Source organism: Pseudophryne corroboree, chromosome 4, assembly GCF_028390025.1.
Source record: "Pseudophryne corroboree isolate aPseCor3 chromosome 4, aPseCor3.hap2, whole genome shotgun sequence".
Taxonomy (NCBI): Eukaryota; Metazoa; Chordata; class Amphibia; order Anura; family Myobatrachidae; genus Pseudophryne; species Pseudophryne corroboree.
The window spans coordinates 794,391,431-794,408,870 of NC_086447.1; the positions used below are offsets into that span (position 1 = coordinate 794,391,431).

General features: G+C 46.7%; 1 protein-coding gene across 3 annotated transcripts in view; it reads right to left on the reverse strand.

The window, feature by feature from the left end:
* The window catches only part of LRPPRC (leucine rich pentatricopeptide repeat containing), a 491,686-nt gene that overhangs the window by 260,200 nt on the left and 214,046 nt on the right, over positions 1 to 17,440 (reverse strand). For all 3 annotated transcript variants that reach the window (XM_063918355.1, XM_063918354.1, XM_063918356.1), the window contains exons 12-14: positions 16,615 to 16,733; positions 9,115 to 9,208; positions 6,537 to 6,606 (exon numbers count right to left, since the gene is read on the reverse strand). In XM_063918355.1, coding sequence (XP_063774425.1) covers positions 6,537 to 6,606; positions 9,115 to 9,208; positions 16,615 to 16,733 — 283 coding nt within the window. The remainder of the gene's footprint in view (positions 1 to 6,536; positions 6,607 to 9,114; positions 9,209 to 16,614; positions 16,734 to 17,440) is intronic.

The following is a 17,440-nucleotide window of genomic DNA, read 5'->3' on the forward strand; positions in this document are numbered from 1 at the left end:
TTTTCTTTGAATCCATAGGGGGCACTGGAGTACTTTTGGGATATGGACGGCTTCCACAGGAAGTAGGCACTGAATAAATTAATTTTGAAACTACACCTCCCCTCCATATCCCAGAGTACCTCAGTGTTTTTTACTGAGCCGAACAGGAGCGATAGAGAGGTTGACAATGTAGAATTACATATAACATAACGGACAACAATAAAGTTGACACAACAATACTGACAACTAAACAGTTGACACCATAACTTGTTAATCTGAACCAGTCGGTGAAAATGTGTTACCATAAGATCTACTGGACCTACCCCAAACCAGGTAAACTGCTCTGGGTGGGCGTCCAGTGCCCCCTATGGATTCAAAGAAAAGGATTTACCTGGTAAGTACCAAAATCCTATTTTCTTTTTCATCCACTAGGGGTCACTGGAGTACTCTTGGGACGTACCAAAGTTTCCCCTGTGGGCGGGAGAGCTGTTTGGCACTTGTAACACTAGGCGGCCAAAGCTAGATGCTGATGCCGCCAACGTATCAAACTTGTAGAGGCGCACAAACGTGTGCACCGAAGACCATGTAGCCGCCCGGCAAAGCTGTGTCGTAGAAGCTCCACGACTCGCTGCCCATGATGTTCCCACAGCCCGTGTGGAATGAGCTGTTACTGATGTAGGCGGCTGTAACCTAGCATGAAGGTAAGCCTGACGTATGGTCAGTTTAATCCAACTGGATAAGGTCTGCCTAGAAGCTGGCCAACTCATCTTGGCAGCATCATAGAGAGCAAACAACGTATCCGTCTTACGAACGGTCGACGTTCGGGATACATAAACGCGTAATGCGCGTACAACATCCAACCTACCAGAGTCTCCTGTAACACAGGAACTAGTATTGGTTGAGTTATGTGAAAAGATGACACTACCTTTGGTAGAAAAGCGGAATTCGTCCGGAGTTCCGCTCTGTCATCATGAAACACTAAATACGGTGGCTTGCACGACAAAGCACCCAAATCTGAAACACGCCTTGCTGACGCTAAGGCTAAAAGAAAAATTGTTTTCCCAATTGAGAAATTTAATATCCACTTGTTGTAAAGGTTCATAATAAAAAGACTGTACGAAATCTAAAAACCAGATTCAAGTCTTATGGCGCAGTAGGTGGAGTGAATGGAGGCTGAACTCTGAGGACACCCTGCATAAAGGTGTGAACCGACGGCAATAGGGCCACTCTACTATGAAAATAAATGGACAACGCCGATATCTGCACTTTAAGTGTGGATAAACTCAGACGTCTATCTAACCCCATCTGTAGAAATAACAAAAGACGGGATAACTTAAAAGATGATGTCGGAAACTTCCGAGCTTCACACCAACCTACATAGGCACGCCAAATTCTGTAATAATGAGCTGCCGTAACCGGCTTCCTAGCTCGTAACACGGTTGGTATAACCGATTCTGGAATGCCCTCTCTTCTTAAGAGGGCTGTCTCAACAGCCACCCCGTCAAACGCGGCCGCGCTAAATCGGGGTAAAGGAACGGACCCTGCTGTAACAGGTCAGAACGTAGTGGGAGCGGCCAAAGACCGACTGCGAGTAGACCGCGGAGATCCGAGAACCAAGCTCTCCGAGGCCAAAGAAGCGCCACTAGTATAACTGTGACGGACTCTCCTTTGATCCGTTTTAGCCACAGAGGGAGCAGTGGAAACGGTAGAAACAGATACACGAGACTGTATGGCCACGTGATTGTAAGAGCATCCACCGCCACTGCCTTTGGATCTCTCGTTCTGGACACGACCTGGGGTGTTTGATGATTGTGGCGAGATGCCATCAGGTCCACCTGCGGGTAACTCCATTTCTGGACCAGCATGTGAAATACTTCTGGATTTAATGCCCATTCTCCTGGACGAAAATTCAGACGGCTGAGATAATCCGCCTCCCAGTTGTCCACTCCCGGAATGACTACTGCCGACAATATCATTTGGTGATACTCGGCCCAATAGAGGATTCAAGCTACTTCCCGCATTGCCATACGGCTTTTCGTTCCTTCTTGTTTGTTGATGTATGTGACTGCCGTCGCATTGTCTGACTGCACCTGAACAGCCTGAGCCTGCAGCCTGTGCACTGCTTGTCGTAGCGCATTGTAAATTGCCCGGAGTTCCATGACATTTATAGACAGCAATCTTTCGTGAACCGCCCAGAGACCTTGGAGCTGATAATTTTGAACTACAGCTCCCAAACCTCTGAGTCTCGCGTCCGCCGTGAGAATTATCCAATTCCAGGCACCGAACCGTTTCCCTACGGTTAGATTCTGTACTTTGAGCCACCAGAGTAGAGACACTCTGGCCCTTGGAGACAACCTCACCCTGCGGTAAATCTGCAGATGCGAGCCCGACCACTGTGCGAGCACATCCAATTGAAAAGGACGTGAGTGAAGTCCTCCGAACTGAAGCGCTTCGAAAGCCGCCACTATTGTGTCTAATAGGCGAATGCACAAATGAACAGAGACTGTGCGTGGCTTGAGCACTAATTGTGCCAGATGACGAATGACCTGTACTTTCTGTTCGGGTAGGTAAATTCTTTGATTTACCGTATCGAGAATCATGCCTAGGAATTGAAGTCGTTGAGACGGAATCATTCAGGAATTCGCGTAGACAATGGTAGGAAATCAGATTTTCCCCCCCACTTGGTCTACGATCTATCTCGTTTGGAATCCGACTCCGCCTGTTAGGAACGTAGCCAAAGTGGACATTATGCGCCACTAGCGAAGCTGAAAATGCAAGAACCAACTGCCAACGTCCAAAGAAGCTGTAGGTAGCAAGAAGTGTAAGGTGGTCTTTATTTAGCGCAAACCTGAACTGGAGTGCCCTGCCACTACAGCCTTGTTACCTCAAAACCCTTACCAAAGCAGGGCGAAGCAACAGCCTTACTGCTGTGTAGGGTACACTCCGATAGGTAGTAAAACACCCAATAATTGTAATTGTCTCTCATTGGAAATCGTTCAGCCTTCGCTGAGAACCTGACGTACTGCCCTGGTGCTATGAGGGCTGGCGGCAAATCGACCGCAACAATCTAACTGAAACAGTAAAAAAAAAATTCTTTTTTTTTTCCCCCTCAGGCAGTACATGCCCCCGCATTCCCCCAAAAGAGGACCGGTAAGGGTCTGTCTTACCGTGCATGTGGTTACCAGCAATAGTGAATCTTCCTGTAGAGTCATGCTGTACAAAAAACAATTAATAAATTAAACTCCTAACAACACCCCGCTCCTCCAGATGCTAAGTGTTGTAGAGCAGCAACCTCCGTGAAAGAACCAGGAAGTAACGTTAAAAGAAAATGGTGTCCTACCATGTTTTTTTTTGTTTTTTTTTCTTAACACCTGTTAAACCAGGATCTGAACCAGTGTCCATGCAATCACAATGTTCACTGTGGCCGGAAAGCCTAACCACTTAGCTACAGAGCCACCTGTAAAAACAATAAGCAAAGCTGCTGCAGATGAGGCCTGAACTCACCATGTTTGCCGTGCTCAACAGATACTGTTTAATAAGCACTGTGTGCTGACCAATTAGTCTTGCTTACTGCAAAATAGATTTTTAATGTCAGCATATTATATATATATATATATATCTACACATACATACAACAATGTATATTCACACATACTCAGACCTTAATAAATATATATATATATATTCCATATATGCATACATACACATATATATTATATACCCATATACAAATATCCAGATATATACTGATACAGAGGTATAATACATTTTTAGAAGTCTGAAACTAAATGTGACCTCACACAGGCTTAAAACCTGAGATGACTGCTGCTTAACCACAGCTTAGTTAATGGGCCCTATCCAGTGGCCGGCGCCGGGAGCGCGCTCTTGGGAGCGGCCTCTGGAGAGCTATCCTGACTGTTAAACATATGGTAGGTTTATATTGATAGTGTAAACCCAAACTGAGCTATTTTTAACAGTTTAAACTAGCATGTATTAGTATGCAATCTAGTTGGATCACCAGTTTCCCCCAGATGGCAAAACAATATGCAACATTGCTTAGCTTCCAATCTCAGATGAGTTTGGGCGTATCCAGAGTGGTGTGGCTGTAGATTAAAAATACCTACAGCACCTTGTACTCCCAGGTGGCTAATCAGGCCCAACACTGCTTAGCTTCCAAAATCAGATGAGATTGGGCGTATCCAGTGTGGTGTGGCCAAGTGAATTAAGCCAAAGCTGCTGCAGGCTTTGCAGTGCTCCACAGATACTGTTTTATAAGCACCATGTGCTGACCAATTGATATAACATCTTACTTACAACAGTGAACAAAGCCAGTATTTGGCTGCCACAGCCATGATTCAGATTTGCAGTCTTTAGGATCATTATAAACAGTTTATGAAATAAATAATTAGTAAGAGAAGTGAGTGTATACCCATGTTTTAGACATGGCAGGGAAACTGCTTATTAGTAATTGCTGGTGTCTTACTCATGCAGACAGACAATACAAAAAAACAAAAAAAACAAAGAGGGACAACTTGCACGACTCAGTAAATAGCACTAAGGTGTCTCTATAAATATATATCTGGCCAAGTGCAGTGCACGCCAGCAATATGCCTGATCCCAAATTCCCCTTAACACCCCTGCGCCTTCAATGGAGGAGAGATGTAACACAGGAAATTCTGGAAATACAACAGGAAACATGGTTAATCTTGTTTTAACAAAGACTTCATAGCCTATTGTAATACATATGCAGCGCTGCTGTATTCCCTTTATCAATAAGAGTTGAATCATGAGATTATATCCAGTGACCCTGACATTTCTGTGTACAGGGAACATCACTGTGGCAGCAAAGTTACTCACTAGGCTAAGGAGCCTGCCCTTTGTCTCTCATTTGTGTGCCCCCCCCCCGTGCTCCGTGTAACTCGAGGGCCTGGGAGCGCGCTGCATAGAGCCGTGAAGCGGCCTATGCATAAAACCACGTGGCCGACGCGGCTCAGAGCGGCGGGGGAGACAGCTTAAACAGCGGCGCTGGAAGCGGCGGCGGGCGGCTGAAGGCAGCGGCGGGCGGCCACACACACACACAGTATCCCACACAGCGGGGCGGCAGCGTGAGCTGACCGCCCCGTTCAACATACCTGGACCCTGTGGTGAGGGCTATGACGGGGCTTCTCTGTAAGTTCCATCCAGCCTTTACTGCAGGTTTTAGTCCTGGCACGTGGTAGTGAGGGAGCTCTTTGTAGAGAGGTCCGACACCCACAGCTGCTATAGCAGCCTTCACTATCCCGGACCCACGCCTATTGGAAGGGGGGAAGGGATGTGGTAAATCGTTGAAAAAAGAAAAAACTTAGAAAAAATTCCAATGAAATGTGGACAAACTCCACAAGCCTACTAACTGTGTTTGAGCACAGAAAAAACACTGAGGTACTCAGGGATATGGAGGGGAGGTGTAGTTTCAAAATTAATTTATTCAGTGCCTACTTCCTGTGGAAGCCGTCCATATCCCAAGAGTACTCCAATGACCCCTAGTGGATGAAAAAGAAATACGTCGGAAAGGGTTTCCGACCTATTCAATAGGGGCTGATTTTTTCTGACAAGTCGGGAATTCCCAATTTGTCGGAACGCGTGGATCAGCGGAATAGCCACCGATCCGCGTGCTTCTGTCGGAAATGGGGCCAAATCAGACAGGTTTTGGCCCCCTTTCCGACAAACTCAATCCGACTTGAAATCAAGTCGGATTGAGGTGAGGAGACGAGCGGTGCTGCGGGCGGCTGGGGGAGCTGAGATCGGCGGCCGGCGGGAGGAGCTGGCTGCGTGGGGACATGTCTGCGGCGGGGGAAGGAGCTGCAGGGAGAGAGGTGCCTGACCACCCCCCCCGGCCAGGCACCTCTCTCCATGCAGCGCCTCCATCTGCCGCCGCAGACATGTCCTCCCGCAGCCAGCTCTTCCCGCCGGCCGCCGATCTATGCTCCCCCCGCCGCTGTTAATCCCCGCAGGCCGCCGCCATCTGCACCCCTGGCCGCTGCTCTCAGCGCATCCGCCGACAGCAGCGGCAGCACAGAACCCTGTGTACGCCCATATCCGACAGTTGGATTTGGACATCCATTGAATAGGGGTTGTTGGATCCATTCCAATAACTGCATGTCGTGATGGATCTAACTCTTATTGAATATACCCCATAGTGCACACTGGGTGCTGTGCACTACCGCACGCTGCTGCTTGCCAACATTGGGGTCATCCCATCAGCTGTGCTGTCCAATGGGATGACCAGACACCTGACACCATGCAGCTGAATGCGCCTATAAATGATATATCGTTCAGTGTTTACGGCTGACCGACATCTCCCATCAGTCGTGCTGTCGGCCTCGATCCCCCGACCATCTCGTGTGTACCCAGCATTAGGATACCTTGAGGTCATAGTTTGGGAACCACTGGTTTAAGGTCTATATTCCCACCAAGCACGCAACAAAGATGAAGCACAGATATTACAACACTCAAAAATGGATAGACATTGCAGTGCTTTTACACAATTAATATTGCCAGAAAATTGTGCTTACACTTACCTTACAAAGCTCACAGAGAAACAAGAAATCAAACTTCTGGTTTTCAGAAATGGAATTTTTGTGGATGATACTGAAAGATATAGTCTGAATATGTAGCTTACATGCATGAAAACAGTTTACGTATGTTACAAAGTGAAACAAATCAATGAACTAACCTTTAGGTAGATAAAACAGCATAAATACAGGTTGGTTATAGCTCCCTTTCGGGCTCGGTGGCTCATTACGCACGCTACAGGTTCTATTCCCACTCTATGGGTGTCGTGTACACCCACGAGTGGGAATAGTCCCTGCTAGTCGGCATGCTGACTGTCTGGCTTTCCACTGGGCTGGATTCTGGCGTTGGTACCGCATCCCCCTGAGACTAGCAAGTCTGCACTTTGGAGGAGTTTTCCGTATTGTACAGTTACTAATAACTAACATATTTGAAGATTATAAACCGACATACAGATTTGCCTCCAGTGTCTTCCTAAATGTTCACAATTTTATACAAAGGATAAAATTGCTATCAGCGGTGAAACGAGTGTATGTTGATTTTTTTTTAATAAAACTATTTAAGTGCACCCATCACTACATGAAAAGGCAGCCTGTCGATTCTCTAGGTATTAGTGGATTCAGAGGCAAGATGAACAGAGCTCAGTGCTTGAGATTTCATTCAATCCTTGACAGATCACAATGTTAGTCAGGATGTTACTGGTTCTTTGCAAATTGTTAAACGAAATATCTGTTCAGCACACAAAATGGGGATCTCCATTTAGTTTAGGTGTCCACTATAAAATTACTTTAAAAAGGTTTTCCAACCCTTGTGGGAGTTTTACAAAACCTCTAGGCCCCTTTTACTAAAGCGGTGTGCATCTATGGGATAGAATAAATTAAGCGCATTTTTTCATCAGAACTTTGCACTATACACATTGTGGGTAATAGTGAGGGAAATGACGCTCGTTTTAGCTGACACCTCTATGGGGTTTGAGCATAAACAGGCAACAATATCCTTCACGGATAATCCACATTATAGTAGCATGAGAGGTTCCGACAAAATATGCCCAAAATATCAATGGCTGGGAACACACTTATCAGACGGATCTATGGATTGGTAAGGTGCATGCACAAACGATCCGCCTACTGTATGTCTGGCAGCAGATCCACTGGAATATGCCCGCCCACTTGTGATGCGGTTAGTAGAACAAATAGCTAGATCTACAGATATAGCTGCGTCATTTATCGGCTGTTCTGTAGGGACAACCTGATATGTATGTGAACTTTGTTCCCCGGACATATCTGGTGTACATACCCACCGATCCGAATGACATATGAAACAGTTTGCTTTATACAGTAAGGTCCCAGTACACACAGAATAGACCGCAGGTTTCCTGCAGCTATAAAATTACCATCACTGTTAGCAGATTAGAGCCATCATATTCAGGCACCAAAATTATTGAGGCCGCTCATTTAAAAGCTGGCTGGTATTTTTATAAGTGTCAGGTCCTTTAAAGGAAACTTTACTTAACAGGTAGTTTTAAACTTACATTAATAGTGGATCCTAAGGATAATCCAAATTTCAAGGTACAGTTATTAACACACACATAATCATGGAGAAAAAGCAGCTATAACATGCGGCCCTTTCATGTGCTATAAGTGCCCTAGGCCGGTAGTTGCCAGATTCAGTCCTCAAGACACTCAAACAGTCCAGATTTTGGGGATATCCATGTTTGTGCACAGATGGCATAATCAAACGGACTGAAGTACTAATTAAGTCACCTGTGTTTAGACATGGATATCCTTAAAATCTGGACTGTTTGGGTGCCCTGGGGGCAGAGTTTGGGAACCACTGCCTTAGGCATTCTTTAAATTAGCTGTTGGTAATTGCAAGAGTTGTGAACTCATGTGATCCATCAGAGATAACGTTCTGCAGTCTATCAGCTTGATGACGTCACAGGATGTTTCTCTTGAGACATGGGCTGGTTATACATTCTTACACTCATGAGCATTCTTAGTGGCCTAGAAGTTACCAAATGCTCTATGTCCATCGACATGGCATACCTTATACCGATAACTCATCATGCCAGATGTCATTCTTTATAGAAAATGACAGAAGTGACCATCTTTCAATGCACTGGCTTTACAGGGTTTGTTTTCCCGATTACTGTATATAACAACTGGCAGAGGTGGACTTGCAAATACTTGCAAATAAACTTTACCAACTGCCTGAAGTTCTCCTTTAAATCAGTAATCTATAGAAATTCACAATATTAATGGCATCCCTTCCTGCTGCATACAGCAAGTCATAGGTGTCCTACCCACCTGTCCCTTCCCATACAGAGAACCCCTTAAAGCTAAATAATTGCCATATTATTACTAACGCAGCAAACTACCTCCACTTTAACCTTTCAAGCATGAAAAGTAGTTGTAGCTAACGTACAGTTATCTGTGGCTTGGCGCTCTTGCTGATAAATAAACAAATCTCAATCTGACACATATATAAAAAGCAAACAACATAGTAACTACCGAACACATTCAGTTGTTAGAAAAATGAAGAACAAACATTCTATATATGCTGTATACCTTATACATAAATACTTACAGAAATAACACATGCGCTTGAAGTTTCCGCTTAGCAGCGATATTCTCAACATTGACATATACAACTTGCTTAGTTCTTGCTGACATTCACTGTCCTAAAGTGGAGGGAAAATGACAGGCATATGAAAGCAGTTTATAAAAATTATAGCAAATAAAGCATATTATAAAAACAGTTACTATTGCAGTCCACTTATGATAAATCTATATGAAGACGCACCAGGTGAAATATATCAGGCCAGATAAAAATGACCAGAATGTAACACACTATGGGATCTATTCAATGCCTGTCGGATTTTCTCAGACGGAGAGGGTCCGACAGTTCAGTATTCAATTTGCGGGCAATTCCGACAGGTTGAATCTGACTTTTTTATAAGTCGGATTGACATTGTCGAAAACGGAACAAAAAACTGTCAGAATCGTCCGCAAATCCGACAAAACACGTGGATCTGCTGCTATTCCGCTGATCCACGCGTTTTCCGACAAGTCGGATTTTTTTAAAAGTCGGAAAAACTGCACTATAATTGAATAGGTCGAATCCAAATTCTACCGAAAAAACAAGAAAATAAAAAAATCGGGAAGTGCTGTTTTTACGAGTTTTTGAAAAATCTGACAGTAATTGAATAGACCCCTATGGGGTATATTCAATTAGGGTCGGATCCATTCTGGCATGCATCCAGCGGGGACAGCCGCGGGCAGATGGAGGAGAGCAGCGCTACAGCAGCACTGCAGAAGGATGTCTCACAGCCGCATGACCTCACGGCAGTGTCCACCCGGCTCCAGCAAGCGTGACCTCACTTGCTGGAGTCGGGTGGACGCTGACGTGAGTGGCGCGGCTGTGAGACATCCTGCTGTAGCGCTGCTCTCCACTGTCTGCCCGCGGCTCCCCCCCCCCTCTCCTCCTGTAAGGTCCCTCATCTCAGTCCGACATTTTTTTATGTCGGACTGAGATGGTCGGAAACGGGGCCAAATCCTGTCGAATTTGGCCCCGTTTCCCTCAAAAGAACGTGAATCGGCAGCTATACCGCCAATTCACGTACTATTCACCAAGTCGAATTCCCAGACTTGTCGAAAAAAACACCTGGGATTGAATAGGTCGAATCACGATTCAACCTTAAAAAGTCGAAAACTGCCATCTTTTCGACAGACGGCAGTTTTCGACCCTACTTGAATATATCTCTCAAAACTGATTTGCCCATTATTAGGCATATTTGAAAAATAGGATTTTAATACCTACCGGTAAATCCTTTTCTCCTAGTCCGTAGAGGATGCTGGGGACTCCAAAAGGACCATAGGGTATAAGACGGGATCTGCAGGAGCTTGGGCACACTAAAAAGACTTTGACTGGGTGTGACTGGCTCCTCCCTCTATGCCCCTCCCCCAGACCTCAGTTATAGGAACTGTGCACAGGAGAGACGGACATTTCGAGGAAAGGATTTTTGTTTAAACTAAGGACGAGAAACATACCAGCCCACACCACAAACATACCGTACAACCGGAATAGCAACAAACCAGATAACAGTATGAATTAACAACAGCAACAAGCTGAATATAACGAATACACAACCCACGTGTAAACAAATATAACCAGTAATAAAACAACTGCAAGTAACAGTCCGCACTGGGATGGGCGCCCAGCATCCTCTACGGATTAGGAGAAAAGGATTTACCGGTAGGTATTAAAATCCTATTTTCTCTTACGTCCTAGAGGATGTTGGGGACTCCAAAAAGGACCATGGGGTCTATACCAAAGCTCCAGAACGGGCGGGAGAGTGCGGACGACTCTGCAGCACCGATTGAGCAAACATGAGGTCCTCATCAGCCAGGGTATCAAACTTGTAAAACTAAGCAAAGGTGTCTGAACCCGACCACGTAGCTGCTCGGCAAAGCTGAAGTGCCGAGACCCCTCGGGCAGCCGCCCAAGATGAGCCCACTTTTCTGGTAGAATGGGCCTTTACTGACTTTGGCAACGGTAGCCCAGCCGAAGAATGAGCTTGCTGAATCGTATTACACATCCAGCGTGCAATAGTTTACTGAGAAGCAGGATTTCCAATCTTGTTGGAAGCATACAGGACAAATAAAGCCTCTGTTTTCCTGGTAATAGCCGTTCTGGCGACGTAAATTTTCAAAGCTCTTACAACATCAAGAGACTTTGGAACCACCACAGCATCCGTAGCCACAGGCACCACGCTAGGTTGGTTAATGTGAAACGAAGAAACCACCTTCGGCAGAAATTGTTGACGAGTCCTCAATTCCGCTCTATCCGAATGGAAGATCAAATAAGGGGTCTTGTGAGACAAGGCCGCCAACTCTGACACTCGCCTGGCAGACGCCAGAGCCAAAAGCATGACCACTTTCCAAGTGAGAAACCTTAACTCAACCTTACCCAAAGGTTTAAACCAGTGAGACATAAGGAACTGCAAGACCACTTCAAGATCCCACGGCGCCACAAATGGAGGATGGATATGCAGCACTCCCTTCACGAAAGTCTGAACCTCTGGAAGGACAGCCAATTCTTTCTGAAAGAAAATAGACAAAGCCGAAATCTGCACTTTGATGGAACCCAATTTCAGGCCTGCATCGACGCCTGCCTGCAAAAAATGGAGAAACCGACCCAAGTGAAACTCCTCCGCTAGAGCTGCTTTGGTTTCACACCACGAAACATACTTCCTCCAAATACGGTGATGTTTCGCCATAACCTCCTTCCTAGCTTTAAGGAGAGTGGGGATGACCTCCCCGGGAATACCTTTTTGAGCTAAGATTTGGCATTCAACTTCCACGCCGTCAAACGCAGCCGCGGTAAGTCCGGAAACAGGCAGGGCCCCTGCAGTAACAGGTCCTCTCTTAGAGGAAGTGGCCAGGGATCTTCCACTAGTAATTCCTGAAGATCCGGATACCAGACCCTCCGTGGCCAATCTGGAACGACGAGTATCGCCTGAACCCTTGTTCGTCGTACGATCCTCAGCACCTTTGGAATGAGAGGAAGCGGAGGGAACACATACACCGACTGAAACACCCACGGAGTCACCAGGGCGTCCACTGCACTGGCCTGGGGGTCCCTTGACCTGGAACAATACCTCGGAAGTTTCTTGTTGAGGCGAGACGCCATCATGTCTATCAGAGGAATTCCCCAACGCCTTGTCACTTCTGCAAATACCTCTTGATGAAGAGCCCACTCTCCCGGATGGAGATCGTGTCTGCTGAGGAAGTCTGCATCCCAGTTGTTCACGCCCGGGAGGAAGACCGCTGACAGAGAGCTCACGTGCTGTTCCGCCCAGCGAAGGATTCTTGTGGCCTCCGCCATAGCCGCTCTGCTCCTTGTTCCGCCTTGGCGGTTTACGTACGCCACCGCTGTTATGTTGTCCGACTGGACCAGGACAGGGAGACCCTGAAGAAGGTTCTTTGCTTGCAGCAGGCCGTTGTAAATGGCTCTCAACTCGAGAACATTTATGTGGAGACAAGATTCCTGGCTTGACCATTTTCCCTGGAAATTTCTTCCTTGCGTTGTCAGCAGGACCCAGTCCTGGATTCCGAATCAGCGTCCCTCTAGAAGGTGAGAGCCTTGCAGCCACCACAGGAGAGAAATCTTGGCCCTGGAAGACACTTATTTTCCGGTGCATGTGCAGGTGAGACCCGGACCATTTTTTCAGCAGATCCCACTGAAACACCCGGCATGAAACCTGCCAAACGGAATGGCTTCGGTAAGCCGCAACCATCTTCCCTAGTACTCGAGGGCATTGATGAATCGACACACTTGTCGGCCTCAGAAGCTCCCTGACCATGGTCTGGATTTCCAGAGCTTTGTCCTCCGACAGAAACAAACACTCTCTTTATCTCCGTGTCTAGGATCATGCCCAGGAAGGGCAGCCGAGTGGCCGGGAACAACTGAATTTAGAATCCAACCGTGATGACGCAGTACCGACAGGGAGAGATCCACATTTCTTAACAACTGTTCCTTGGACCTTGCATTTATCAGGAGATCGTCCAAGTACGGGCTAATTGTGACCCCTTGCTTGCGAAGGAGGACCATCATTTCCGCCATTAACTTGGTGAAAACCCTCGGGGCCGTGGAAAGCCCAAACGGCAACGCCTGAAATTGGTAATGACAATCCTGCACCGCGAACCTCAGGAAAGCCTGATGAGGAGGGTATATCGGGATGTGTAAGTAAGCATCCTTTATGTCGACTGATGCCATAAAATCCCCCCCTTCGAGGCTGGAGATCACCACTCGAAGAGACTCCATCTTGAACTTGAAAGTTTTCAAGTATGGATTGAGGGATTTCAGGTACAGAATCGGTCTGACCGAGCCGTCCGGCTTCGGTACGACAAAGAGGCTCGAATAGAATCCTTCCCCCCGTTGGGACGGGGGAGCCAGCACAACAACCCTCTGTTGACACAGCTTTTGTATTGCAGCAGTTACCACTTCTCTTTCCGGAAGAGAAGCTGGCAAGGCCGACACGAAAAACCGGTTGGGGGGCATCTCCTGAAACTCCAGTCTGTACCCTTGGCACTATGTCTAAGACCCAAGGATCCGGAGCCGTACGAACCCAGACCTGACTGAAGAATCGTACACGACCCCCCCACCGGTAGGGACTCCCCCAGGGGAGCCCCAGTGTCATGCGGTGGACTTGGTAGAGGCGGGGAAGGACTTTTGTTCCTGGGTGCCTGACACTGCAGGTGACTTCCTTCCCCTTCCTCTACCTTTTGAAGCTAGGAAGGACGAGCCCTTACCTCTTTTGTATTTATTAGGCCGAAAGGACTACATCTGTTGATGGGGTGCCTTCTTCTGTTGTGTGGGAACATAGGGAAGAAAGATGACTTGCCCGCAGTAGCGGTCGACACCAGGTCAGCCAGGCCATCCGCATTCCATTGATGAACCCACAGCGCCCTCCTGGCCGAAATCGCCATGGCATTGGCTCTTGATCCCAAGAGGCCAACATCCCTCGCCGCATCCTTTAGGTAATCTGCAGCGTCCTTGATATAACCAAGAGTCAAAAGAATATTATCTCTATCAAGAGCATCCATATCAGAGGCCAAATTATCATCCCACTTAGCAATAGCACTACTCACCCATACCGACGCCACAGCAGGTCTGAGCAATGCACCAGTATTGACGAAAATGGACTTCAATGTCGTCTCCAGCTTGCGATCTGCCGGATCCTTGAGAGCAGCCGTGTCAGGAGACGGAAGAGCCACCTTCTTGGACAATCGTGAGAGAGCATTGTCCACATTTGGAGACGATTCCCATTTTTCCCTGTCGTCAGAGGGGAAAGGATATGCCATCAAAATTCTCTTGGGAATCTGCCACCATTTTTCAGGCGACTCCCAAGCCTTTTCACAAAGCGCATTCATTTCATGAGAGGGGGGAAATTTTACCTCAGGTCTTTTCCCTTTAAATAAACAAACTCTTGTGTCCGGAACGGCAGGTTCCTCAGATATACGTAAAACATCTTTAATGGCTATAATCCTGTACTGAATACTCTTAACAACCCGAGGATGCAAAGAAGCCTCATTTAAATGGACAGCGGAGTCCGAATCTGTGTCGGTACCTGTATCTGCCATCTGGTTAAAAGCACGCTTTTGTGACCCTGAGACTGTCTGTACCTGAGACAAAGCGTCCTCCACGGACTGTCTCCATGTTTGTGTCTGAGATTCAGATTTATCCAGTCTCTTAGATAATAAAGCCACATTCGCATTCAGTGTACTCAGCATAGTCATCCAATCAGCAGTCGGCTGTGCCGACAGAGCCATACTTAAATCCTTTTCTGCACCCCCCCCCCCCATAACTTCCTCCGGGCAGGAACACCCAGGTTCAGACATGTCGACACCTAGTGCCGACACACCCACACTCACACAGGCCACAAGCACGGGGACAGACCCACGGAGAAGCCCGTAGGGAGAAACACAGAGGGAGTATGCCAGCTTACACCCCAGCGCCTATACACTAACAGAATAGTATATATGATCAGCGCTGTTCAAACCAAAAGAAAGCACCAAATTTTATGTGCCACCTCGTTTTTCCTCCCTGTTACTTGCGGGAGCTTGGAGGTCCGGGCCAGCGTCTCTGCAGCACTGTAGAGATAGGAGAAAATGGTGCTGGTGAGCAATGTGCGGCTAAGCCCAGCCCCTTCCCGGCGCGCTGTAGCCCGCTAAATTTCAAAATCTGTACACTGGCGGGGGTAATCTATACGGTGTCCGTACCCCGTATAAAGTGTTTTTGCCAGCCACTGACCCCAGTAACTGCTGCCCAGGGCGTTGGTGACATGTGTGGGAGCATTGAGCGCAGCGCTACCGCTGCGCTGTACCTCGTTACTGAAGTCTTCTGCCGTCACTGAAGTCTTCGGTTCTTCTAATACTCACCCGGCTTCTTTCTTCTGGCTTCTGTGAGGGGGGTGACGGCGCGGCTCCGGGAACAAGCAGCTAGGCGAACCAAGTGATCGAACCCTCTGGAGCTAAGAAGCAGAGCCCTTAACTAAGAAGAAGTGGGTCTGACTTCTCTCCCCTCAGTCCCACGATGCAGGGAGGCTGTAGTCAGCAGGTCTCCCTGAAAATAAAAAACCTAACAAAAGTCTTTCTAGAGAAACTCTGTAGAGCTCCCCTAGTGTGTGTCCAGTCACTCCTGGTCACAAAGTCTAACTGAGGTCTGGGGGAGGGGCATAGAGGGAGGAGCCAGTTCACACCCAGTCAAAGTTTTTTTAGTGTGCCCAAGCTCCTGCGGATCCCGTCTATACCCCATGGTCCTTTTGGAGTCCCCAGCATCCTCTAGGACGTAAGAGAAATGTAGTTAAAAAGAGTATCGCCATTGACTTGTATCCGCAATCACCTGCCAACCTCACAGATGGGATCCAATGAAACTGAAAAGTAGTTTGGCCGATTGATGGAAGGCTGGATCTAGTCTAATCTATTAGCCTACAAGTGTGGCTAAAGTGGACAGGGGATCGGTGTGGGTGGTGCAGCTTTAGCCTGTGTTGCTCTGAAGACATGAGCTGGTCTATGTTCTGCATGTTACACAAACCCCAAATGTCTAAATAACCAATCCTGGTGTAAACCTAAGTTAAGATGAATAGTTATTATTTGCAGTCTTTTCTTTTTATATAGAATGAAAACAATAGTTAAAGGGTCCACATTGCAAACATCTGTCCTTATTTAACCTTCTGCACTGATCACATAGACTTTAGCAGACGGTTCACGTATGATTAGGCACCCTGCGGTTCTATTACATGTAACTGTAAATAAAAGATTCCACAAAGGCAGGGTCTGCACATTCTTCAAAGACACCACTTCCCAAAACATGCATAAAACAAAAATTAAAAATCTGGTATCACCCTATTTCTTCATTTCCATGCAACATACATTTATCATTTATAGACATTTGCAATGTATATAAGCAACCCAGCTAGACATGGTATCACAAAAGATTTCAGAATAAAGCAGCTTTACAAATGTCAGAGATAAACCTAAGAAGGGTCTCTGGGAAGTCTAGAATAGGGAGACATTAACATACCTGCAGAACAGCGTCCACAGTTGTGGAGTCTGACATCATCTTTGCAATATAATCAGAAAAAGTTTCCAGGTCTACTTCTACTTCCAAATCCTTCATTAATCTAAGTGTTTGAAGAACACCTTAACAAGTAAACAAAAATCAGTAAAGAGAATATTAAACATGAAACCATTTATCCTACATGTCATGTTTAAATGCAGAAAGGAGAATCACAAATTATATGTGATCTAAGGTGTGGTGATTACCTGCAGAAATAATCACCAATAATGATTTCAAGTGACAGTTCAGATGTGACCTAAGTTTCTGTGACAAAATGGCTGATAGGTTATGTCCTGCGTTTGACCTACAAGTATCCAGGCTGGGGGAGAGAGCGTGCAGATTCTGTCTTCCTGAAATCAACTCTTATCTACAGACCCTAAAGTTAGGGATGAAACCAATGCTCCATGTGCCGATGACCAGACCAGAGGTTGTAAATGATGATAAGGGAGAGACGTTCGGATCAATCACACCTGATGGAAAATAAAGGAATTCCACATGTTTACATGACTAAGCCACTAAACTTCCTGGCTAGTCATAAAACCATTCAGGGGTGACAAGGTACAGATCTTCACAGACCCCACTCTTTTTTAAAGAGAATCCTCTGCCCTCTGGGCTAAAACACCTTCCCGTGCCTGTTGTCAGGCACCTACCGGATGTAAAAATGGTGTATGATTAGTGTCCAGCAGGGAGGTGGTTAGAAATCCCAAGGGTGGGGGCTGCTGCAGCTGAGGGCTACATCTGTCCCTCTCACTGGGACTGAGTGTGCATCTCTTAGGGAAGACAGCTACAC